The 24,043-nt window shown below is 42.3% G+C and overlaps 2 protein-coding genes across 4 annotated transcripts in view; one reads left to right on the plus strand and one right to left on the minus strand.

The window, feature by feature from the left end:
- Nucleotides 1–22,667, plus strand: part of agla (amylo-alpha-1, 6-glucosidase, 4-alpha-glucanotransferase a) — a 25,807-nt gene extending 3,140 nt beyond the window's left edge. For 2 of the 3 annotated variants that reach the window (XM_035171591.2, XM_035171589.2), the window contains exons 3-35: nucleotides 541–751; nucleotides 1,591–1,760; nucleotides 3,951–4,154; nucleotides 5,068–5,249; nucleotides 6,035–6,146; nucleotides 6,776–6,902; nucleotides 7,613–7,715; nucleotides 7,971–8,068; nucleotides 8,806–8,945; nucleotides 9,160–9,347; nucleotides 10,287–10,410; nucleotides 11,311–11,474; nucleotides 11,684–11,785; nucleotides 12,731–12,886; nucleotides 13,121–13,271; nucleotides 13,435–13,559; nucleotides 13,652–13,764; nucleotides 13,885–14,019; nucleotides 14,566–14,696; nucleotides 15,002–15,138; nucleotides 15,330–15,463; nucleotides 15,585–15,760; nucleotides 17,040–17,142; nucleotides 17,353–17,476; nucleotides 18,244–18,345; nucleotides 18,480–18,591; nucleotides 18,717–18,852; nucleotides 19,213–19,325; nucleotides 19,430–19,641; nucleotides 19,790–19,887; nucleotides 20,042–20,129; nucleotides 20,804–20,937; nucleotides 21,035–22,667. In XM_035171591.2, coding sequence (XP_035027482.1) covers nucleotides 541–751; nucleotides 1,591–1,760; nucleotides 3,951–4,154; nucleotides 5,068–5,249; nucleotides 6,035–6,146; nucleotides 6,776–6,902; nucleotides 7,613–7,715; nucleotides 7,971–8,068; nucleotides 8,806–8,945; nucleotides 9,160–9,347; nucleotides 10,287–10,410; nucleotides 11,311–11,474; nucleotides 11,684–11,785; nucleotides 12,731–12,886; nucleotides 13,121–13,271; nucleotides 13,435–13,559; nucleotides 13,652–13,764; nucleotides 13,885–14,019; nucleotides 14,566–14,696; nucleotides 15,002–15,138; nucleotides 15,330–15,463; nucleotides 15,585–15,760; nucleotides 17,040–17,142; nucleotides 17,353–17,476; nucleotides 18,244–18,345; nucleotides 18,480–18,591; nucleotides 18,717–18,852; nucleotides 19,213–19,325; nucleotides 19,430–19,641; nucleotides 19,790–19,887; nucleotides 20,042–20,129; nucleotides 20,804–20,937; nucleotides 21,035–21,152 — 4,523 coding nt within the window. In that variant the 3' untranslated portion in view covers nucleotides 21,153–22,667. Of the gene's footprint in view, nucleotides 1–540; nucleotides 752–1,590; nucleotides 1,761–3,950; nucleotides 4,155–5,067; nucleotides 5,250–6,034; nucleotides 6,147–6,775; nucleotides 6,903–7,612; nucleotides 7,716–7,970; nucleotides 8,069–8,805; nucleotides 8,946–9,159; nucleotides 9,348–10,286; nucleotides 10,411–10,722; nucleotides 10,847–11,310; nucleotides 11,475–11,683; nucleotides 11,786–12,730; nucleotides 12,887–13,120; nucleotides 13,272–13,434; nucleotides 13,560–13,651; nucleotides 13,765–13,884; nucleotides 14,020–14,565; nucleotides 14,697–15,001; nucleotides 15,139–15,329; nucleotides 15,464–15,584; nucleotides 15,761–17,039; nucleotides 17,143–17,352; nucleotides 17,477–18,243; nucleotides 18,346–18,479; nucleotides 18,592–18,716; nucleotides 18,853–19,212; nucleotides 19,326–19,429; nucleotides 19,642–19,789; nucleotides 19,888–20,041; nucleotides 20,130–20,803; nucleotides 20,938–21,034 lie in introns of all 3 variants that reach the window. The other variant, XM_035171590.2, reaches the window with a different exon arrangement.
- Nucleotides 1–24,043, minus strand: part of si:ch73-14h1.2 (putative ferric-chelate reductase 1) — a 30,618-nt gene that overhangs the window by 429 nt on the left and 6,146 nt on the right. The window lies entirely within an intron of this gene.

Genomic DNA, 24,043 nt, shown 5'->3' on the forward strand with positions numbered 1-24,043 from the left:
CTTTGTGCAGTCATTAGCTTCCTCAGTCTGCAGGACTTTTACCCAAGAAGGTCTATAAGGAGTTGGTGGTAACACTAAGGGAGTAGACCTCTTTTTACAGAGTGGTGAAGAAGTGGGCTGCTCATTTGAAACATAGCAGAGAGAGCATGGTAGATGACCCCTGTCCTGGAAGGCCGATCACTGTCTGAAGGTCCAAGACACCGACAAAGACGAGATCTATTTGCTCCGTGACCACTGCACTAAATAATGGGGAGAGGACTATAGGTTTCCAAAACTGACAACTTCTACCTCAGGCCAGGAACTGATCAATTAGCCTTTGTGCACTACCTCGATTTATCTAGTGTTTGGTGCACTCAGTGAATGCAGTCTCTTACTCCTCCACTGTAACTATTTACATTTCTGTCTGTATGTGTACACACTTCCATCATGGTTTAACTGTTTTATGTCTTTTTTTAAATGTTGTTATACATTGCATCAATGCCAACATCAACAGCATGTGTGTGTGCGTTTGCCACAGTCAAAACATTTTTGTCTCCTCAGGTTTTGAGCTGCAGTTCCGCCTGGGTCCCAGTCTCCAGGGTAGGAGGGTTCTGGTGTACAGCAACTATCCAATCGAAGGACAGCAGTTTAAACGAAATAAATTCCGTGTTTTGGCATGGAACTACCCAACAGGGGTAGAGGATGACTCCGATAAATTCTGCTCTCTAGACCTCAAGACTGCTGGGACCTATCAGTACTACTTCGGACATGGGTAAGTCCGCCCTGATGAAACACTGATTTATTAGGATGTCAAAAACGGAAGGGAAATGTGCTACCTAGAGAGTGACATCATGTAGTTTTACTTCCATACTGGAGAAAGTGCATGTGGGACACTAATAAACTAAGCTTTGGATTTAAAACCAAACGGCTGCCAACATACAAAACTGAACTAAAAGAAACATTGCTTAGTTTTAAGTTGACCAAACTGCGATTTTTCATTCGTGGAAAGTCTGGCTTTGATTATATTTACAAATCATGTTTCCTTCGATTCAGATTTAATTCCATCTTTACGTTCATACTCCGCTGTTGTTTCAGGTCACTGTACTCGTCAATAGAACGGTGTGTCCTTTCAGCTGTGTAAAGTCGACCTGCACCATTTCTGTTTTTCAACCCAGGATCCTGATTTGATGTTTACAAGAGGGGAGACTATCACATTTGTGTGGAGGCCTTTCTTTAAGCGTTTACTGTAATGTCGTAGGTTTAGTTTACTTATATAAATAAAAGGTTAGTGTACACAAGAACTGATTACAGCTGCTGTGTATTGATTTGCACTTTGGGCTCAGGCAGTTCATTTCTGCACAACCCTGTGGAATACTGATGTCTGAACATGGTAAAAACTATTTATTTGATTGGCCCTGATCCAGGTCCCGCTGTTCTTTTCAGGACGCTCATGATATCCTCTGCTACCGTCTTTCTATTTGAATTATTTGTTGATGTTTTTGTTTACTCTGTGACATTGTCTTTAATGCTAATACTAGTTCTTAGGAGGCAAATAAAAGCTATTGTACTCACTATCTTGTACAGTTACCGACTTGACTTTGTCTCTTGCAGAGACACAGAGCAGTCAGGAGGAGGATACGTTGTGGTTGATCCCGTTCTTCGTGTTGGAGCAGATAATCAAATCCTGCCATTGGACTGCATCACCATCCAGACCTACTTGTCCAAATGTCTGGGACACTTAGATGACTGGACAGATAGACTCAGAGTTGCCAAGGAGTCAGGTGTGTGTATTTTATATATATATATATTATTTTCAGAAATAGTTTGCCTCAACGTTATTAGGGCCTGAGCACCAACAGTTGCTTTTATAATCCAATGGAATATTGTTACTTCTGTTTCTCCCACATTAATTGTATTCTTCAGGGGCTAAACATAACTAAACTAAAAACTAACTAAACTTGGCACATACACTACCGTTCAAAAGTTTGGGGTCACTTAGAAATTTCCTTATTTTTCAAAGAAAAGCACTGTTTTTTCAATGAAGATAACATTAAATTAATCAGAAATACACTCTATACATTGTTAATGTGGTAAATGACTATTCTAGGTGGAAACGTCTGGTTTTTAATGAAATATCTACATAGGTGTATAGAGGCCCATTTCCAGCAACTATCACTCCAGTGGTCTAATGGTACATTGTGTTTGCTAATCGCCTTAGAAGACTAATGGATGATTAGAAAACCCTTGAAAACCCTTGTGCAATTATGTTAGCACAGCTGAAAACTGTTTTGCTGGTGAGAGAAGCTATAGAACTGGCCTTCCTTTGAGCTAGTTGAGTATCTGGAGCATCACATTTGTGGGTTCGATTATACTCTCAAAATGGCCAGAAGAAGAGAACTTTCATGTGAAACTCGCCAGTCTATTCTTGTTCTTAGAAATGAAGGCTATTCCATGCGAGAAATTGTGAAGAAACTGAAAATTTCCTACAACGGTGTGTACTACTCCCTTCAGAGAACAGCACAAACGGGCTCTAACCAGAGTAGAAAGAGAAGTGGGAGGCCCCGGTGCACAACTCAGCAAGAAGACAAGTATATTAGAGTCTCTAGTTTGAGAAATAGACGCCTCACAGGTCCTCAACTGGCAGCTTCTTTAAATGGTACCCGCAAAACGCCAGTGTCAACGTCTACAGTGAAGAGGCGACTCCGGGATGCTGGCCTTCTAGGCAGAGTGGCAAAAAAAAGCCATATCTGAGACTGGCCAAAAAAGAAAAGATTGATATGGGCAAAAGAACACAGACATTGGACAGAGGAAGATTGGAAAAAAGTGTTATGGACAGACGAATCAAAGTTTGAGGTGTTTGGATCACACAGAAGAACATTTGTGAGACGCAGAACAGGTGAAAAGATGCTGGAAGAGTGCCTGACGCCATCTGTCAAGCATGGTGGAGGTAATGTGATGGTCTGGGGCTGCTTTGGTGCTGGTAAAGTGGGAGATTTGTACAAGGTAAAAGGATTTTAAATAAGGAAGGCTATCACTCCATTTTGCAACGCCATGCCATACCCTGTGGACAGCGCTTGATTGGAGCCAATTTCCTCCTACAACAGGACAATGACCCAAAGCACACCTCCAAATTATGCAAGAACTATTTAGGAAGAAGCAGGCAGCTGGTATGCTGTCTGTAATGGAGTGGCCAGCGCAGTCACCAGATCTCAACCCCATTGAGCTGTTGTGGGAGCAGCTTGACCGTATGGTACGCAAGAAGTGCCCATCAAGCCAATCCAACTTGTGGGAGGTGCTTCAGGAAGCGGGGGTGAAATTTCTACAGATTACCTCAACAAATTAACAGCTAGAATGCCAAAGGTCTGCAATGCTGTAATTGCTGCAAATGGAGCATTCTTTGACGAAAGCAAAGTTTGAAGAGCAAAATTAATATTTCTAACCTTGTCAATGTCTTGACTATATTTTCTATTCATTTTGCAACTCATTTGATAAATAAAAGTGTGAGTTTTCATGGAAAACACGAAATTGTCTGGGTGACCCCAAACTTTTGAACGGTAGTGTATATCTCATGGTGTCAATTTACAGAAGAACCCCTTAAATATCAGCATCTACAACATCTAGATGCACCAACATTTGTAAGCAGGAAGTCAGCCATTTTTTATGTAGTGGTTATTTTTCCCAATTTACTGCCATTGTACATCATCAAAGTTCATCAAACAGATGGATGATAAAGTGTTTTAAAAAGAGGGGTTTTTGAAGGGTGTGTGTTTTGCGTGGCCTAAAATTTTTAAGTGTCATATATTTAATAAAAGTCCATAGCCGGAAGACAATATTCACTGTACTTGTATTCCCATATTATATACCAACATTCAATGTACTGTTTTACATAAATTACCCCTTGTCAGAGTCACAGGGGGTATGGGGTGTTTCCCACCATGCAGAATGAACATTACAGTGTGTTTTTCTTCCAGGATACACCATGATGCACCTCACTCCTCTGCAGACTCTTGGAGAGTCCAGGTCCTGTTACTCTTTAGCCGACCAGCTGTCCTTTAGCCCTGAGTTCAGCCCAGCAGGTCAGAGCTACACCTGGGCAGATGTGGGGGCGCTGGTGGAGAAGATCAGGACAGAATGGAACATGCTCTGTATTACCGATGTGGTGTATAATCATACTGGTCAGTATGTTAATGTATATTTATGTGTGTCTTCTCTTCTCTTTCAACATGTACAGATGCACATTCAACTATACATAACCAACCAGAAAGACTTAAGCCATTTTCAGACATGAACTTCAGAGGATGTCTGCAAATTTGTGTCCAGACTTTCTCCGGCTTTTTTCCTTTTACACACACACACACACACACACACACACACACACACACACACACACACACACACACACACACACACACACACACACACACACACACACACACACACACACACACACACACACACACACACAGGGGAAGTAAAAGGACAGTGCAGCTCTGTACTGTCTGTGCTTGCCTATATTAGGACTGTGTGCTTGGTGTGCACCCATCTGCCCTCACCACCTCCTCCTCCCTGAAAGGTCAACCAGTAAAATGAGCCTGGTTTAAAGGTTAAAGAGAGACTGAGCGCTTTTTTTACACTTGACTACATATCAAAGTTTATGTTGACCCTGTAGTACCAGAAACATGTCATTCTCAGAGAGTCAAAATAAATAACTTATATTTAATATGATAGCCCTTAAACAAGGCTTGTTCATAATCTGTTGCTGAATATATTACATGTTGTATAGTATAGTTATTTTACAAAACTTCACCCTAACATAACATAGCATCTTTTTTCAAATGTGCTGATCTTTTTTTTTTTTGGAGTGAATTAATGAAGTGAAGTCCAGTCCAGGATATGATGACTTCTCTCAGTTATAAATACAGCTCACTACATACAGTATTTCATCTCTGGCACATTGTCACCATAATTGCCAACAATTTAAAACAATCTGTCCCAGCATCCATCACACATGAACCTGCTTAATAACATGTTGAACGAAAATGGTGAAATTCTTTGTGATTTTAATTATTTGTTTCTCCTTCTTTGCAGCTGCTAACAGTGTGTGGATAAGAGACCATCCTGAGTGTGGGTACAACCTGGTGAACTCTCCGCACCTGCGTCCAGCCTGGGTCTTAGACAGAGCTATCTGGCATTTAACCACCAGAGTAGCAGAGGGACGCTACAAGGCTAAAGGCCTGCCTGCTGATATTACCAATGAGAGCCATGTGAATGTGAGCACACACAGCTCAGCCACACACTGCACATGTTGTACAGTCTATGCAAACACAGGATGGGACACACTTCATGACTGGTCTAAGGGGCAGCTCAGGAGGTGGAGCTGGTTGCCCACTAACCAGAAGGTCGCTGGTTTGATCCTGGGTCCTCCAGTCTGCCTTCTGAAGTCCATGTGTGCAAATAGAAAAAGTGCAGCATATGGTAACACTGTATGAATGAGTGGGTGAATGGGACTTGTACTGTAAAGCAGTTTGAGTGGTCAATAACACTAGAAAAAGCACTGTGTAAATACATTCTTTTTGCCATTTATTGACTGAGCTGTAAGGATAGACATGTGACAACCAGTGGGATTTGTGTGAGTTGACAACATAATTAATCTTAACATCATGCTGTGCCACTGGGATGTAACAAAAACCCTAACATTACATTTTGCTTTCGAACCTTTGACAAAATATAAAGTAGATTTAAAAAAAATGCTGAAAAATGACATTAAGATTTGTTGTGACACTCAATAAGGAAACAGTTTTTTTCCAGCCTGTGACTTGAAATGTGTATTCCTTTATTAGTAAATTCAGATAGTGACATGAATGAATGAAATAAGTAAAGTCTGAGGGGGTGTGATGCCCACACCGCGTCCTCAGAGAGATGACAAATCACTGTGAGAAACCATATCAGTTCAGTTCAAATGTCATTTTATTCAGCAGCATTTTGCAGGCCTTAACAGTGATAGTAATAAATATTTATTTAGTAAAAGTGACAATGTATGTATTGTGTGTATCAGGCCATCCGCGGCGTGCTGTGGGAGGACGTGTATCCTCAAATCAAACTGTGGGAGTTCTTCCAGGTCAAAGTGAGCAGTGCTGTGGAGCGGTTCAGAATCCATCTTCAGAATGGTATGTAGATCAGTATGGTATTGTTTAGTATTACTGCAAAACAGTGCACACTTTCTAATGGTTGCAGAAAGGCGTTGGCATGTCAGCAGAGCAACAGCAGCTTCAGTGTCCTCATCAGAGCTCTCTTAGCCGGAGCACATCCTGTGCACGTACTGCTGAAGTGTTATGATGTTAAAATTACTTGTATGAAAATGAAAAAAGTCCACTTGAAGAGTAGAAATGAGCTCAGCTCTAAATCCCTGAACTGATTCTCTCAGACACACATGACAGATGACTGAAAATTGTGACTCCTCACGTAGACGGACCTCTACAGTTAGGAACTTTTGTTTGAATGAAATGCCACACCTCTGGCAATATCCCAACTCAAAACTCTACAATATTAATTCAGATTCTTCTATATTTATCTGTTGATGGGAAATATCCAGGGTGTTGCTCTGACCTGACAGACAGTTGTGTGTTGTTGCCATTTTACTAAAGGAATTCAGCATATAGATAAACTCAACATCAGTACTTGCTGTTGAAGTTCAGTGTGTCCAGTAAGTTATTATCATGGCCAAGCTGCTGGTGTGCTGATGCATTGACTTAAAACACACTTTGTTTAAATATTCTCTGCATGTATTTGTGTTCAGGCACGAAGCCAGACCACAGCAAGACTGGTGGGAAGAAGGGCCTAAAGATCATCCAGGACCCAAAGTACCGTCGTCATGGTAACACAGTGGACATGGACTCTGCCCTGGAGACATTTGTACCTCACAGGTCGGACTCTCAACCACAAGCTGTTGTTGTTATTGTTGTTTGAGTGCTTTCATTAATTCATGTGTGCTGATTTGAAAACCAGTGGAGTCTCCTTTACTTAACTGCGGATGAATGTTGATAAAACGAGAATGTTATACACAATGTTTTTGTCAAAAATGACCACTAAATGTAAACTAGTCATAAATTATAACATAGAAAACACATCATTGTGGTAAATTTATCTTCTTGATACTTCTGGACACATCTTCAGTGATGTTCCTGGAGTCGTTGGATGTTTAGGATCTTTCAACATTGCAAACCCTCCTCTAGGTGACCCAGCTCAGGCCTCTTCACAAGGATATAGAGCAGAAAGCCAGTGGGGGAAAGTAGGAAGCTAGGGGGCCCAGAGAAAGACTGTAAAAGCCCCTCCCAAGTTGGGCTGATCAGGTCCAAACTTTGGTGGAACTCCTCTCTCCCTCAATACCCAGCAATCTAAAGGCTCTGAGTAGAGATGGGGCTGCCATGCTGCACCCAACCTCCACTGGCAAGACTTGCTCACAGTCACAGTGTACCAGTGTCATTTCTTCTGACACAGAGTGAACAGGTTCAGCAGCACAGCCACTTTCAGTAATCCTGAACTGAAATATTTTCAGTGTACATTTATGTGCAGTATGTAAACATACATGTATGAAGAACTCTGTTGAATGCTTCTTGTTCTCTCTCCTTCATAGCTCCTCCCCACAGCACATTGAGGAGTGCTGTGACTGGCTGAAACAGAAGCTGAATCAGCTGAATGAAGAGCAGCACCACATCATAAAGCAACATCAGGAGCAGGTGAGCTGCTGTGTAACTTAGCACCAGACAGGACTGTTGATAATTGCACCTATGTAAATAATTAGAATGTAGCACAACATCAAAATACGACTGAGCACTATAGGAGGGTCAGACAGCAGCTGGAGTCAAACCTGACACCTGCTGGCTGTTAGCGCAGTCAGGGAGGATCTGAGATGTCGAAATGTGTGTACCAAAGGAAACTTGTACATTTAGGCCCATCGCTTTTCATCATGTTGTTCTTCTCGCTCCCTCCAGGCTGCCAACTGCCTTGTGGGAAATATAGTGTACGAGCGTCTGGCCGACCATGGCCCCAAGCTGGGAACTGTTAGCAGTAAGAACCCTCTGGTTACCAGGTAATGCATTTAAAGGTGATTTTGGAGAGGAATGAAAAAGAATGAGCTGGAGGGCCTGGAAGGAAGAAAGGAAGGGCTCAAGACATTGAGCATAAGGTTCCTCAAATGTACTATTTACTGTGAGATGCCTTTAGTGTCAAGTTACGTTAGGTGTGTGCAAAGGTGAAATGTTGGATTGATGGCGGTGGATGAAGAAAAGCTGATGCAATAGAAATGGAGAAATGGAAAGTTGGGAGCAATAATATTATCAGTAAATTTTGATATTTATTTTGTACATCTAGAAATTTCAGCTCGACTGAAGCACTAAAAAAAGTCTATACAAAATAAAAGCTTCATCAACTGTTGAGAGTAATTCATGAACATGTATTCTGAGTTTTTAATAAACACCAGCTTGTGTTAATAGAAACAAAAGGGCAGAATATTTTTGGATCATAATTTTACATATTTTTGTATTTTTTTTCCTCCAGAATTGTATTAGTGTTAATGCAGACTCTTTCCGAGCAGTACCTACAGTACATTATTCTCGATCATCTGTAACAATCGCTGAGCTGCAGCCCACACAATGAAAAGTTCTGAACGTTCAATCCAAATCTTGGATTCATGCAGCCAGCATGTTTGTACTGTTTTTGTGTTGTTTTTTTGCAGGGAATTAGACACTCTTGCATTTATGGATTGGCAACACTCAAGATGATAGTACGAATTTGCTGAATCTCAGTGGTTTCATCTGTCTGTCTCAGGTATTTCACCTTCCCATATCAGGACATGACTTTGCAGCAGGAGCTGCAGCTGCTGGACCAGCCAGACAAGACCTGTCACTTTCTGGCTCACAATGGTTGGGTGATGGCAGATGATCCACTTCGCAACTTTGCTGATCCAGGTGAGAATGGGAGCCTGACATAATTCTTAAACCTGTAACATGAACCAATTGATACATAAGTTCATGTACAGCTGAATTTGTGTTTCTAACCTGACATTAAGGACCTGAGACTCTCAGGCACTAAGAGCTAAATTCAGGTTATATGTTGAACTATCTGCACTTGAAGGTATCATTTTGTTGTCCCAGTACTGACGTGCATCTTTGCTCTGCGCAGGCTCTAATGTGTATCTGCGTCGAGAGCTCGTCTGCTGGGGGGACAGTGTTAAGCTGCGATATGGCAGTGGCCCTGCGGACTGTCCATACCTGTGGGCCCACATGCAGAAATACACTGAAATCACAGCCAAATACTTCCATGGAGTCAGACTGGACAACTGCCACTCAACACCATTACATGTAGCTGAGGTATGGTCAAATATTATATTCTCATACGGTTAAGTAGATGTGAGCTGGGTCTCAATTCAGGGGCTGCATCCTTCGGAGGACCCACTCTACACAGCCTAGCAACGGTTGATCAAAAAAGTTTAAAAAAGATATTTATTTTTTAACATGTGTATCTTTAGCTGTTATGTTGACTACTTATATTTAAAAAAAATCAATGAATTCTTCTGACGTTTTCGCCTCGCTTGTTGAGGCCAATAACTCTTTAAAAAACAGTCGCTGAAGCGCATGGGATAAATAAGGCAGCGATTAGCAAGAATACACAAAAACTACTCAAATGATTTCCATTAAATTTAGTGGAGGGATGGGGCATCACCCAAGGAAGAACCCATTTGATTTTGGCTTGTTTCCAGATCAGGGGGCAGATCCAGGACAAACATTTTCACTTTGAAATTAATATTTAGAAAAGCCATATTTATGGGACTGATATATATGAGTATGTTATTGGCTACTGTAAACCATTAAAAATAGAACAATGCCACATTTGTTTAAAGTAGAGTCCAGTCTGAGGATGAGCTTAGTGATATTTACAAAGTCTAGTAACAAAACAAAACTGATTATTACATGGTGAAATTCTTATGACATACCCACAGGAAACAGTAAGCATAAGCCGCAGTCTTACCCAATGCCACAGACATGTTCATGCCAAGGGTGAATTCAAACGTAGAGCGCACACAGCTGCTGTAGTGTCCATATCCTGTGTATTTATTGTACTTTTACCATTGCAATAGTGGCATTTTGTAGCTTGAGTTGGGATAGAAACAGTCTGAGAAGAAATAGTAAAAATATGGGAGGTGAAACTGTTTTTTGTAACTTGATGCATACTGTATGTCAGCGTCACCCTTTTGACAGCAGACTCTTCTTCTCTCCCTGTCTGTACTGCCCATGTATTGTCTTGTCCAGGCCATGCTAGATGCAGCCAGAGTGGTCAGACCCAATCTGTATGTGATAGCTGAACTGTTTACAGGAAGCGAGCTCATTGACAATGTGTTTGTAAACCGGCTGGGAATTAGCAGCCTTGTACGAGGTACAAAAAACTCCTGCATGAACTAACTTGAAGCTTTTGTCTCTTTCTTCTCTTTTCACTACATTCATCCCCTCTCTATTCCTCTATCTCTTCACTCTCACTCCGGTCTTGGTCTCTATGACTGCACGGTGTGTTTACTTTGAGCCCTGTCACCACTAACTGGCTGTATCCCCCTCACATTCACTCTCCTCCTCTTTCTCCCTCTTTCCAATCTATTTTTTACTTGCCTCCTCTCCCTCCCTTCCCCTTCCCACCCTCCCAACACTCACCCCTTTGTTTGTTGTTGTGTGTTGCCTTGCTGTGGTTGACCAGTACATGCTGGACGTGGCCAGAACCGTGTGTCCTAACCTGTATGTGGTGGCTGAACTGTTCACCGGCAGTGAGGAGCTGGATAATGTCTTCGTTACCAGGCTAGGGATCACATCACTGATACGAGGTACTGTATGTGTTCAAAGTTCACACACATTATATCCACTGTACAAACATATACAGTGTATTTAGAAGACAATGCCATGGTAGGTGTTTATGTTGCTTGAGCAGTACATATACACGGGACAAGTCCAAATTACTGTTTAAAACTCTACTGGAGCCATTAACAGCATTCTCCCCCAAAACAGTGTTGTGTTGAGCCTGCCTTCCTCCTTGATATGCAGACACAACATCCATAAATGTAGAAATATATAAATAAATGAATGAATGAATGTGGAAATACAAATAAATAAATACACATAGAAATGCATTCTGCGTCGGCTCTCACATGCAAAACACCTTCATCAGCTGCATGGAATGTGGCCAGAATTACACTAACTCGGTCAGTGCTGCAGCAGTGTGGTCAGTGTTGTGTTAACTGCAGTCCTTCCTGTCTCATCATCTGTTCTTACCCATCCATCCTGTCCACAGAGGCCATGTCCGCTGGCGACAGCCACGAGGAGGGACGACTCGTCTATCGCTACGGAGGTGAGCCAGTAGGAGCCTTTGTTCAGCCCAGTCTCCGCCCACTCATGCCCTGTATCGCCCATGCCATGTTCCTCGATGTAACCCATGACAACGAGTGTCCCATACAGGTGGGTGTTGTTTTTTTTTTTAATAAATTCTCATAATCCACAAAATTCCAGGAATAGAAGAAGACTACTATGAAATGTCGTAGTGGTCTTCTTTCTGTTTTGTCTTTTGCTAAAATCTTGGATAAAGAACCATTTCTGAGGTCACTGTGTTCAGATGTAACAGATTAAACTGCAGGTATATAACTGCTGTGTTTGACTTTGTTTGACAGCTGCGCTCAGCGTTGGACTCTCTGCCCAGTTCTGCTATGGTCTCAATGGCCTGCTGTGCTACTGGCTCCACCAGAGGATATGATGAATTAGTACCACATCAGGTTACTCTAACACACACACACACACACTCACACACACAGAAGTTATATTGTTCACATTATATCTTCTTTCTGTCCCATATTTATTCCGGTGGTGCAGTGATAAGCACTGGCATCGCACAGCAAGTATGTTCTGGGTTCAACCTCCCGGGTCTTTCTGTATTTGCATGTTCCCCCAGCCTCTGTGTGGATTTTCTCCAGGTGCTCCAGCTTCCTCCCATAGTCCAAATACATGCAGGTTATGCTATGAGGCTCTAAATTGCCCATAGTGAATGTGAATGGTTGATTGTGTCTATGTGTCCGGCCTGTGATAGACGACCTGTGCAGGTCCACTGTCAGCATAATGGTTTGGATCATCAAGGATCACCATCATCTAGGAAGTCTGTGCAAAGATTGGGAACACGTTTGTGTTTCTATGGTTTTCCACTCACTGAAGATTTGAAAAAAGATGCTTCGTAAAACAAACAAATCTCTAATTCATATTGTGTTAATTTGGCTTATCAGCATATTGAAATGTGTATGAGTATGTGACAGTAAATAGTTTTTCTCAATCAATCATTTAGTCTAAATGGTGTAAAAAATAGTTTGAAGCAAAGTCAAGTTCCGAAGATGGAGGAGGCTCAATCTTCTTAGTACTCTGAAAATGATGAGATGTGATTGAAAGCTCCAGAAAAAGCCATTAAGACATTTACATGATTTTATGTTACTATCTGTTTTCACACTAAACTTTACATGTTTAGTCAAAAACCTAAGCATTTTTTCGATATAAAAACACAGTACAACAAATCATCATATTGGAGAAGGTGAAACCAAAAATGTTTGACTGTTAATAATCGGAATTGATGTAACACACGTCTGCCCTTGTGTTTACTCTTCTACAGGAACTAATGAAGAAAAACAAAAAAATGTACAAATAATCCTTGTGTGTGTGTGTGTGTGTGTGTGTAGATCTCTGTGGTGAAGGAGGAGCGGTTTTACCCCAAGTGGAACCCCTCGGCCTCCCCCACCTCCACTGGTGAGGTTGGATTTCAGAGCGGTATCATAGCTGGGAAAGTGGCTCTCAACAAGCTGCACCTGGAGCTGGCTGCACAGGGATTCATACAGGTGAAGAGCTCCAGTGTGCTGTATGAACACAAAGCAAAGCAAACATCAGCTCACACTTTAAATGTCATTTCACCTTCTCTTCAAGGTTTTGACTCTAAAACAGAAGGCAGCATGGCCATTAAGTTAATATCTCTGATGCAACATGCTAATTGTGTTTCTTTGCTACATTTCCCAGAGATCACTAATCAGAAATCATGTTGTCCAAGTGTAATCTCTACCCATCTTCCCCATCAGGTGTACGTAGACCAGGTTGATGCAGACGTTGTTGCAGTCACTCGTCACTGTCCCAGCACGCACCAGTCTGTGGTGTCAGTGTGCAGGACAGCCTTCTGGAACCCCAAAACCCACCAGTACGACGCCAACGTCCCGCCCATGTTCATACCTGGTATGACCACAACATCAGCACATTTATATTTTCTTCTTTTTCTTCTTTCTCCTTATATACAGTATCAACCACTCAACTTGTAAGATATAACCAGGTCAAGTGTTATCCAGGTTTCCCAACACTGACCATGTTTCTCTTCTCCTCTCTGTCTTCCTCTCTGTAGGGAAGATAGAGGAAGTGGTGCTGGAGGCGAGGACAGTGGAAAGGCATGCTGGGAGCTATAAGATGGATGACTCCTACATCAATGGCATGCCAGAGTATACTGTGGAAATAAAAGAACATATACCGGTAAATATCTCCATGGTTATTTTTGGGATTGATGTAATATTCAAATGAATGAATGAAGTCATATCAATTAACTCATTCTAATATGTGTTTAGTTAGAGGAGAGTGAAGTGGTAAAGCAAGCTGAGGTGACATCGAAAGGTCGATCAGAGTTTGTGCAGGAAATCACCTTTCAGAAGTTGACACCTGGCAGTGTCATTGCCTTCAGGTAAAACACAAACACACACACACACACACACACTATAAATTATAGCATCTTTCATCCCTGGTTTATTATTTAAAGTAAATGTCTGTCTCATTGAACATTCCCTCCCTCTCATTCTAACAGGATCAGTTTGGACCCCACCGCCCAGAAGATGGTCGGGTTGCTGAGATTTTATCTGTCCCAGTTCAGCCCAAAGTACAGGAAAGGCAGCGTAGCAGATGTAAACCCACCAGAGGGATTGCAGAAATCTTTGGCACAGTGAGTACACATGTAGCTTCAAGTGTTAAGTGTAAAATAAAAAAATAGTGAGAAGGAATTGAGCTAATCAGACCTCTGTAGTCTGCCGCCCATCTCTACTGGAGGCTAGTGGCTCATGGAACGGAGAATTGGGTCCGGAGTGTACCCAGAGTTTGCCTTTCGCACATGCATGGCGCAGCGAGAGGTTCTCTGCACAGACGCGTTCACAACAGCAACAAATCCTCCACATTATTCAGGTGAGAGGAGGAGCAGCCGGGTGCAGCAGACAGAGGCAGACTTTATATTAGGAGGCCAGGCTGAGAAAGTCCGCAGATAATCTGGAGCCCCTCACTCATTTGTATTCACACATGCACCTCCTTAGGAGAAAATACGGAGAGTTGCAGAGCTCAGTGCATGTCTGAAAGCAGCTCAATTAAAATGTGTCTTGTGGATACTGGAAAATCTCTGAAGGCAGAAAATACAGTGTGATATAAGTAGAAAGCAGCACCTAACGTGGTAAAGCTGTAGGTGTGAACTTTTTATCTTAAAGTCTTGTGTGTTTCACAGGCTGATGTCCAAGGTGACGTTAGCAGACCTGAATTTCCTGCTGTTTCGCTGTGACTCTGAAGAACAAGAAGATGGTGGAGGCTGTTACAACATCCCAGGATGGGAGACCCTCAAATATGGTGGACTACAAGGTAGATATTGGATAATATATGAAGCTGCACTCACACAAACCATTTACAAACAGCATCCACAGCAGCTCAGTATTCAGCCATCTGCAAAAACTATCACTACAAATGAGCCTCTGATGATTGAAGCCCTTGTTCACTACACATCACACACCAACGCACACTACGCACACACTTACTACACATTCACACTACACTATACACAAGAGGCACCTCATTTAGCCTTGTCGAATCTTGCTTTATGTCAGACACTGGTATTTCTTCCTGTGTGTCAGGACAGGAGTGTAAATGCAGATGTTGTCTCTCTGCAGGTCTGATATCAGTGTTCGCCGATATCCGTCCCAACAACGACCTGGGCCATCCTCTGTGTGCTAACCTCAGACAAGGAGACTGGCTGATAGAGTTTGTCTGTAATAGAGTGATGAAGAGAGAGGGACCACTGGCACAAGTGAGCGTTTTACAGGCTTAAAGGGCCATTTCACCCAAATGACAATTTACAGATCATTTTTGTTTTTCACTTTTGATGTAATCACCTCTGAGATTTCTGTCTCCAGCCCAATACAATGGAGGTCAATGAGATTTTCTTTGTGCTCGGCAGTAACATGCTTGTCTTGAAACAATGCTGTGGTTATTCTGCAGGTGGGTCAGTGGTTGGGAGCCATGTTTCATTTCCTGAAACACATCCCACGCTACCTCATTCCCTGTTACTTTGACGCCATCCTGGTATCAACCTATACCACAGCCCTGGATGCAACTTACAAACTGATGTCGAGGTAGGATAGATGATCACAGTTGTGTCATAGACATTTTAAAGGACTGATGTGTTATAATTCAGTGACATTTTGAATAAGTGCATATTCTTGCTGCAAAATGTTTCCCTTCGTGTCCAAATAGTTTTGTCCAGAATGGCTCCAGCTTTGTTCGACACCTGGCGCTGGGATCGGTTCAGATGTGTGGAGTTGGACGCCTAGCCGCCCTCCCTCCTCTTTCTGTGAAAATAGAGGATGTTCCCTATCGCATCAGTCCAATCACAGGCCAGAAGGAACAGTGCTGTGTCTCACTGGCCGCAGGTAGCCAAGCACCACACACTTATTAATCTCATTTCCAGCTTTTTTCTCAATTGAGCCTCTGACTAACATTCTGCTATGTTTTTGTTTGAAAAATACATCGACTCTGCTACAGATAAGCCAGGCGTCCACACTACTCCAGAGTTTTACAGCCGCTAAAACAGAGAAGTTTGGAAACACTGCTGGCCCCATTTTAGTTTGAAATCTCTGGGGCTGTGTCTGAGATGGGCAGAAATGGAGATGTTTTGCACTCGCAACCGCTTGCTGATGGGGCCTTGTCGGTCACAATGTAACCGTTGCTGATTTGTCAGGGTCCTATCACATGACCCTCCTCAGGAACAAAACAATCAGCAATAGCCTCAGCCACCAGTGTAGAAGACCAAATGAATAATCAATTACAAGCATGGCTGACTCAGCTGTCTTTGCTAACAGTGGTTGAGCAGTTCAATTCTGTATTTTACAATGATACAACTGCCTATATTTGAATGAGACAAGCTTTTATTTGAGCAATCTGTGACAATTCTGCAACTAACAACCAAATGCTTCCTGTGTACACCGGCACACGCATGTTCAGTGTACGTGTGTGGTTACATTATATGCGTTTTCTGGCGTGTAGATAAGGACAGAGATTATTACTGATTCTCAGACAAAAAAGCTTGTGTGGGTAGAGATCATTTTAGTTTGAAAACGGCGTTCTCAAAATTAAAAGTAGTCGTATGGATGTAGCCTTAGTCTTACAGATGTGGAGGTTGTTAAAGCAAACTAAGTTACTATTAACTAAAACTAAGTAAAAGAACGTAATCGATTGGAAATGGAAACTTCTCAGTTGTACTTGTTCGAGCTAGATTTTGATCCAGAATATGAAAGAACATCTGCAGCAACAAATAATACAGCAGGACATCTGCATTTGCCCATTATCGGCTCACTGTGACACACCAGGGTGGATCATCATCTTCACAACCACAGTCTTGTTTTCTTCTCTGTGTATGAACCTGTTAATTGTTTTATGTTTGCTGACTAAAATAGAGTCAACGCTTTGAGGAAAACACAAGAAAATACAAATGCTATACAAAAATGATTTGTACAGTAAACCTGCACTGGTAGTTATTAGTATACTGCAGGACATGAAATGACTTAAATACGACTGTTCTGGGAGAAGAGCTGTGATTAGAGCAGACAACAACAACACTAGTAGAAAAAAAACATTGGAAACTTCAGCATTCAGATCGCTGTGACATATTTTAACATAAATTGTTTCATTGATTGTTTGAATTTTCCTCAGGTCTTCCTCATTTCTCCTCTGGGATCTTTCGCTGCTGGGGCAGAGACACTTTCATCGCTCTCAGAGGCCTGATGCTGCTCACTGGGAGACACACTGAGGCTCGGTGTGTGTCTGCATGAACTCAACTCTTATTGATAACACACTTGGGATTGATCAGGGATTGTGGGGTTTTGTCACATGGAAATTGTTTTATTCTGCTCTTATCTTAAAGGCGTGTGATCTGAATATTAGCGCTAAAAATGTTTTCCAGTGAGATGATCAAAAACTGTGCAAAAAAACTAAAATGAACCATTTGGTGTCATCGTCTCAATAGTGACATCATTTTGGCCTTTGCGGGGACGTTGCGTCACGGTTTGATTCCCAACCTGCTGGGTGAGGGCCGCTGTGCCAGATACAACTGTCGTGATGCTGTGTGGTGGTGGCTGCAGTGTATCCAGGTAGGCACACAAATGCATACACACTGGCACACAAACACACACACACAATGTAAAAAATTGTCAATGTCAGAATACCTTGTTGTTAGTGTGAAATAATTACATGATGTACCAAAAGCAAAGTACACTTCAGTCAAACCCTTCCTCAAAAACCCCACGACTTCCTGGATCCAGTCCTCCCTCCTCACTTGTCAGCAGCCTTGGTATCTGAGGAAGCATATTAAGACCTAGTTAGGCCACTAAAACCTGTGTGTATTAGCATAAATGCAAAACAAGCATGAGCTACAAAGCACGAGACAACAGGGTGTAAGTCAAAGCCATTTTCCTCCACAACTCTTCAGATACAGGACAAATGTTCATGTCAGTGTCTATCAATGCTGAACGCTTGACTACAGGGAAGGATATCAATTCATAGAACCTTAAACTGTGTAGAAATCCCTGTGGCAGATCCAACAGTCAGTCAGTCCAGGTGCATTAAAGGTTTTTATTATATGGTCAGTTTGTAGTCATTGGTCCCCAAACAAATATGGTCATCACTAACATTTATATCATTTGCTTTTGTTGTGGTTTTACTCATGTTAAAGTGGTGGAATTCCTTAGTTCAAGAGCTCATTATTACAAAATGAAGTTGTCACCGTTAATAAAGGAAAACTGTATTTTCAGTATGTTAATTAATTTGATCACTATGACATCATCGGGAAGTATGTCTTTGTACTTGGTGTAATATCATGTTCTAGAACTGCATGTTAATGATGCTGCACTTTGTTCAGGACTACGCTACCCACGTTCCCCAGGGACATGAAATCCTCAGTTGCCCAGTGACACGCATGTACCCTACTGATGACTGTGAGCCCCGCAAACCTGGAGAGGTGGTATGTACACACACACACACACACACACACACACACACACATTGTGTGGCTTTTTGATGCTACCACACACTATCTTCACACACACAGACGCAATTAGTGTGTTTACGTGTGAGTGTGTTTGTGTTTGTGTGTAGGAGCAGCCTCTGTATGATGTCATCCAGGAGGCTCTGCAGCGCCACCTAGAGGGAATTTCTTTCAGAGAGAGAAACGCTGGATCTAAGATAGACATGCACATGAAAGATGAAGGTACGACTGTGTGTGTGTGTGTGTGGGTGTATGTCTGTGCATGTTTGTGTGGCAGACACATGTTGCTTCCTACACTTTTCTTTAGGGCAGCTCCAGTAGCTCTGAGCTCTTATCGTCTTTTCCAGGCTTCAGCGTGGTTACAAAGGTGGATCCAGATACAGGCTTTGTCACTGGAGGAAACCGCTTCAACTGCGGCACATGGATGGACAAAATGGGAGAGAGTGAGCGAGCGAGGAACAAAGGCATGCCTGCTTCTCCGAGGTAATACACACCAGAGCCCGACTGACACTGGATCTTTGAAGCTCTAGCTGACACAGATTTTAGGGGGTGAAAAGGTCTATAAATGCAATACAAGGCTCCTGGCTGGACTAATAATTATTACACCATTTCGAAATAACTCCAAGCAATATCTTATGCTTTGTGCACCGAAATATTAATCAAGCTTTAAATACAAACCTCTCACTCTTTTTATAAGATACTTATCACAAACTCAGAATTTTAAAATCTGAGTTTTATTTTGGAGTTGATTCTGAAATGATTGATACATATTATTAGATTGTTTTAAAAGTTCATAGTTCCAGCCTCCCTCATGTGAGGATTTTTGTTTCTTTCTCCGTCCAGAGATGGAGCAGCAGTGGAGATAGTTGGTCTCAGTAAGTCAACTGTTCGCTGGGTTGTGGAGCTCCATGCTAAAGGACTGTTCCCTTATGATGGAGCCAAAGTGCACAGGAATGGTACGAGATGCTTACACACACACACACACACACACACACACACACACACACACACACACACAGAGACTTCAGAGACTGAACATTCAGTGTCCACTCTGTTCCAGGTACGGAGTCGTTCATCTCCTACTCCCAGTGGAACCAGCAACTCCTGCAGTCCTTTGAAGCAGGTTTCTGGGTGTCTGGGGAACCAGAGGACCCCAACGAGAAACACCCTGACCTGGTGCATAAAAAGGGCATCTACAAAGACAGCTACGGGGCCTCCAGCGCCTGGTGTGACTATCAGCTGAGACCCAACTTCCCTATCGCCATGGTGGTGGTAGGTTTTTCTAAAATACTGTCTGAAGAGAAATGAGGTTATAAACACATATTTCCTTGTACCGGTTAATTAACTATATATTTGGTCTGTTGAATGAGTTGGTCGCTGAGCTGTGATTGGCTGCTTGACATTTCCTCTGTTTGTAAAGGCTCCGGAGCTGTTCCCAGTGGAGAAAGCCTGGAAGGCTCTGGAGGTGGCTGAGAACAAACTACTGGGACCACTTGGAATGAAAACACTTGACCCTGAGTAAACTCACACGCACACAACCACAGCTTTATCCCAGCTTTAGCAGAGTAGAATGTGTAGTGAGAAAAAAAATTGAGTATTGTTTTGTATCTGATCTCATTTGATAACCTGTTGTATATTCAGTGTCATACTCACGCTGTTTGTGTTGTCTCAGTGACATGGTGTACTGTGGCATCTATGACAATGCACTGGACAATGACAACTACAACCTTGCAAAAGGTTTCAACTACCACCAAGGCCCGGTGAGTGAGACCAGCTTCTGCTGCTGCAGAGAATGACTGTGGAGGACGTCCTCCAATGTCTCTGCACTGAGCCTTCAAAGTTCCATTTGTTAATTCTATTCAATTCAGTTCAATTTTGTTTGTATAGCGACAAATCACAGCATACATTATCATCTCAAGGCACTTTACATAGTAAGGTCGAGACCATACAATATTCTAGAGAAACCCAACAGTTCCCACAACGAACAGCACTGTGGAGAGAAAAACTCCCTTTTAACAGGAAGAAACCTCTAGAACCGGACTCTGTGTTTGGCCCTCTGCCTCGACTGGTTGGGGTGAGCTGAGAAAAATGGAGAAGAGAGGAGAGGTCGGCGGGAGAGAGGAGAGAGAAGAGAGAGAGGGGGACAGAGACAAGAGAGAGACCTGTTCTCTAACTGCGTCTGTGTGGGAAACAGTTTATTTCGAAAATAGTATTTTACTTCTTTAGTGTTAAAAAGGTAGAAAGCAGCACAGAGCGGAGAATTCTTTAATTATCCCCAAATTCATATGAAATGGAGACGTAATAGTTTGCGCTTCTGCAGCACTCGATCATTTAAACACACATAGGTCCTACTGTACATTCACATACTGACACTCACAAACTAACTATCTCCCTCTTTGTGTGTGTGTGTGTGTGTGTGTGTGTGTGCGTGCAGGAGTGGCTGTGGCCAGTAGGTTACTTCCTACGTGCTAAACTCTACTTTGCCAAGAAGTTGGGAGAAGAAACTTACTCTGAAACATTGAACCTGGTGAAGAATGTGCTGTCTCGACATTACACCCACCTGGAGAAGTACGACCATCATCAGTTCACCTCTTCCTCTTTTTGATTCTCCACTTTGTGTACTTCCTGTGAGTCATAACCCTCGACCTGTACTCTGTTTTCGCAGGTCTCCATGGAAGGGTCTGCCAGAACTAACCAATGAGAACGGACAGTACTGCTCGTTCAGCTGCGAGACCCAGGCCTGGTCTCTGGCCACTGTGCTGGAGGTCCTCTTTGACCTCTAAATGACCTCGGCATGGCCATCCTGTCACAGCAGAGGTCACTGCAACACAACTCTATAACCTCTGACATCACTTCCTGTGATCAGAGTGCTTTCTGTGCATTCATGTTCAGTGTGACAGATCCTGTGTTAAATACGACAGAATACTTTGAATCTGGTTAACCTCAACATCTTTGATGCTTGTCTGAGTTCCTGCTTTGCAACTTAACAATCAGACTGAAGCTCCAGTGAGTAGTTATCAATTGTAAACAGTTGTTAGGTAGGCAGCTCCAATGTTGTACTCGCTTAGATTCATGGTATTTTCAGTTATATTTTAAAACCTGAAGTAAACTGTTTGTTCATTTAGAAAACTCTTATTTACCAGCTTTCACAAACATGCAGCATATTCACAGGTTGTGCCAGTGTTTTAGAACAAGTAGCAGCTCCAGAGCATATATGGTGCCAGGGTTCTCAAGTGTTAATACTCACACTGCTGCTCCCTTACTAATATCAAGGCTAAAAACCGGGTGAGTTTCTTGTCACGGTGTTGACCTGGTAACAGAAACAGAATCTATTCCTTCTGTCCAAAACTGGTTGAAAACTCTGCATTTACTGATCTGACGTTCTACGGTTCATCTACTCAAAAAGGGAGAAATCCCGTCACTGGCTGGTAATGAACCGCAAGCTAAACTCTGAGACTGAGTGTCAGAGTGACTGTTTCTATCACCCTGACATGTGTCACACTGTAGCATCACCTCTGAACCAGAGCTCAGCTCGTATGTCTCTCACTTGACCCACTTCAGGAGGATTATTCTGTTTAGAAACAATTCAGGAGTGGGACTGTTGAGTGCGATATCTGCCTTGATGAACTGAACTGATCTCAGCTCAGCCGTGATATGATAGTATTATATATTATGCATCAAAGCACTTTGACTCTACAGCCAGAAGTCTAACAAAGAGAGCATCCTGTTTATTGTAACTGGGCAGGTTCTCTGTTCTATTTATAGTGCGATGAGCCGTCACCTGTCGTCATGTTCCCTCTGTGTGAACAAGTGGCCTGAACCTTACGTCTCCATAAAGTGACTGATCACAAGCTACTTCACTAGGTTGATTCAATCTCTACTTCAAATCTCCTCTTCCGCCTGATGCCTTTACGCTCATGTAATCAATATCACACACAGACGGTCTTCCAGCTGTTCCCCATTTCACCTGTGCTGTGTCTTCATCAATCGACTGTGTGTTCACGTGAAAAAACTGCCCTGTGCATGAATGTTGTAGCTTGAAAATGTGTGTAACCATGCTAAATACCGACGATGTTGTCTTGTAGCTGCAGATGTAACACATGTTGAATTGTTAGTGACATAAATCATCAGCATTTCTCTCTGAAGAGTGGGTTTGTGTTGAGATGCCAGAGAATCTATGCAACACAAACCGTTACAGCTGTTGTGTAAGTGGTTTAAAGACCTGCTGAGAAACGTGACTGTGTGTAACTGCTCTGTCTCTAACCTGTGTGTTTTAAAATCTTGACTTGATCACAACACATCTGGTTTCTTTGAATTCTTTCAAAGCTTTGATGGACTTTTGATTTTCTACTATTTGTATTATTTTATTTTCTATAGATGCACATGACATCACATGTGATACTACTGTAAGCACTGTAAGAGGGAGGTTTGGATGGATATGAAAGAACAGCTGCTTCTCTGTGGGGCCTCTGCCTTCACCTTTAGTTTAACTCCCTCTTCCTCTTCCACTCCAACCATATCAGGTCAACAAATGAGTGGGCGTATTTCCTTTTTTCCACTCACAAATAAACAGACGTGCACATAAATGAACATTTACACATGTTGGGCAACTACAAATCAATACAGATCAAAATAACAATTTTATGACATAAAAACAAATAAGTGTAAATATGAGTAATACAAAGTAGATATGACGTTAAATGTGAGAAGATCTTTTTTTGTGATAATATGATAAAAATAAGATGAAAACTGTGTTTGTTGGTGAGTGAACACATGGTCGGACTGTGAGCAGCTCCACCTCAACCTAAATGGCAACTGTCAATCAACTCTGAGAGATGGTAAACGGATCTGGGTCCTGTGATGACCTGACCCACGAGGCTCTGCTCCTCAGTGAGTGAGTCTGCTCAGTCACATTGACATCAGGTGACTGACTCTGCCACTGGTCAGTGTCGGAAACACACACTGCTCCTGTAGACCTGTGTGTTCATGCTGTGACTGGTTCCGATCATTAGCCTGCTCCTGTTCTCCCTCCACACTCTTCATTTTAATAGAGGAGGATTTCTGTTTCATAAGTCCACAGACCTGTGTTCCACAACTCCACCAGTTTCTCACTGTGTCTGTGCCTGACCTGCCAGTTACTGGTGTTTATCAGAGGCCTGAGTGTGGTGGTGAATCCTCCAAGGTTCTGGTCATGAAGTCTTCTCTTGAAACATGTACGCCTCCATCCTTGGGAGCATTCTTAACTTGCTGTGAAGCTGTAAAGGGCTATTTTATTTATTTTTATTTTAACTAGCTCAGTCAAAACTTGCAGTCAAAACGCTACTCTTCAGAAGTCTCAAGATGCAGTATGACTACAGGCCACCAGATGGAGACAGACCCCGGGCACTTCAGACATCCATGCAACATCAACTTCTGTATAAAAACTGGAAAGATCAGCACACTTCCTCAAATCGATATCTAGCCCTTATATTATATTATACTATATGATACTGCTTCTCCCAGAGAGTTTCTTTCAGTCCATATCAATATACTGAAAAAAGAAGGGGGCTATCAGTCACATGACTGGGAACATATAAGTACAACTGATAATCACAGCTTGCTTTGCATTTGAATAACATATTTTCATTATTGACTGACATCATTATACATTATTTTATCATATAGTAACACATGG

Source organism: Hippoglossus stenolepis, chromosome 11, assembly GCF_022539355.2.
Source record: "Hippoglossus stenolepis isolate QCI-W04-F060 chromosome 11, HSTE1.2, whole genome shotgun sequence".
Lineage (NCBI taxonomy): Eukaryota > Metazoa > Chordata > Actinopteri > Pleuronectiformes > Pleuronectidae > Hippoglossus > Hippoglossus stenolepis.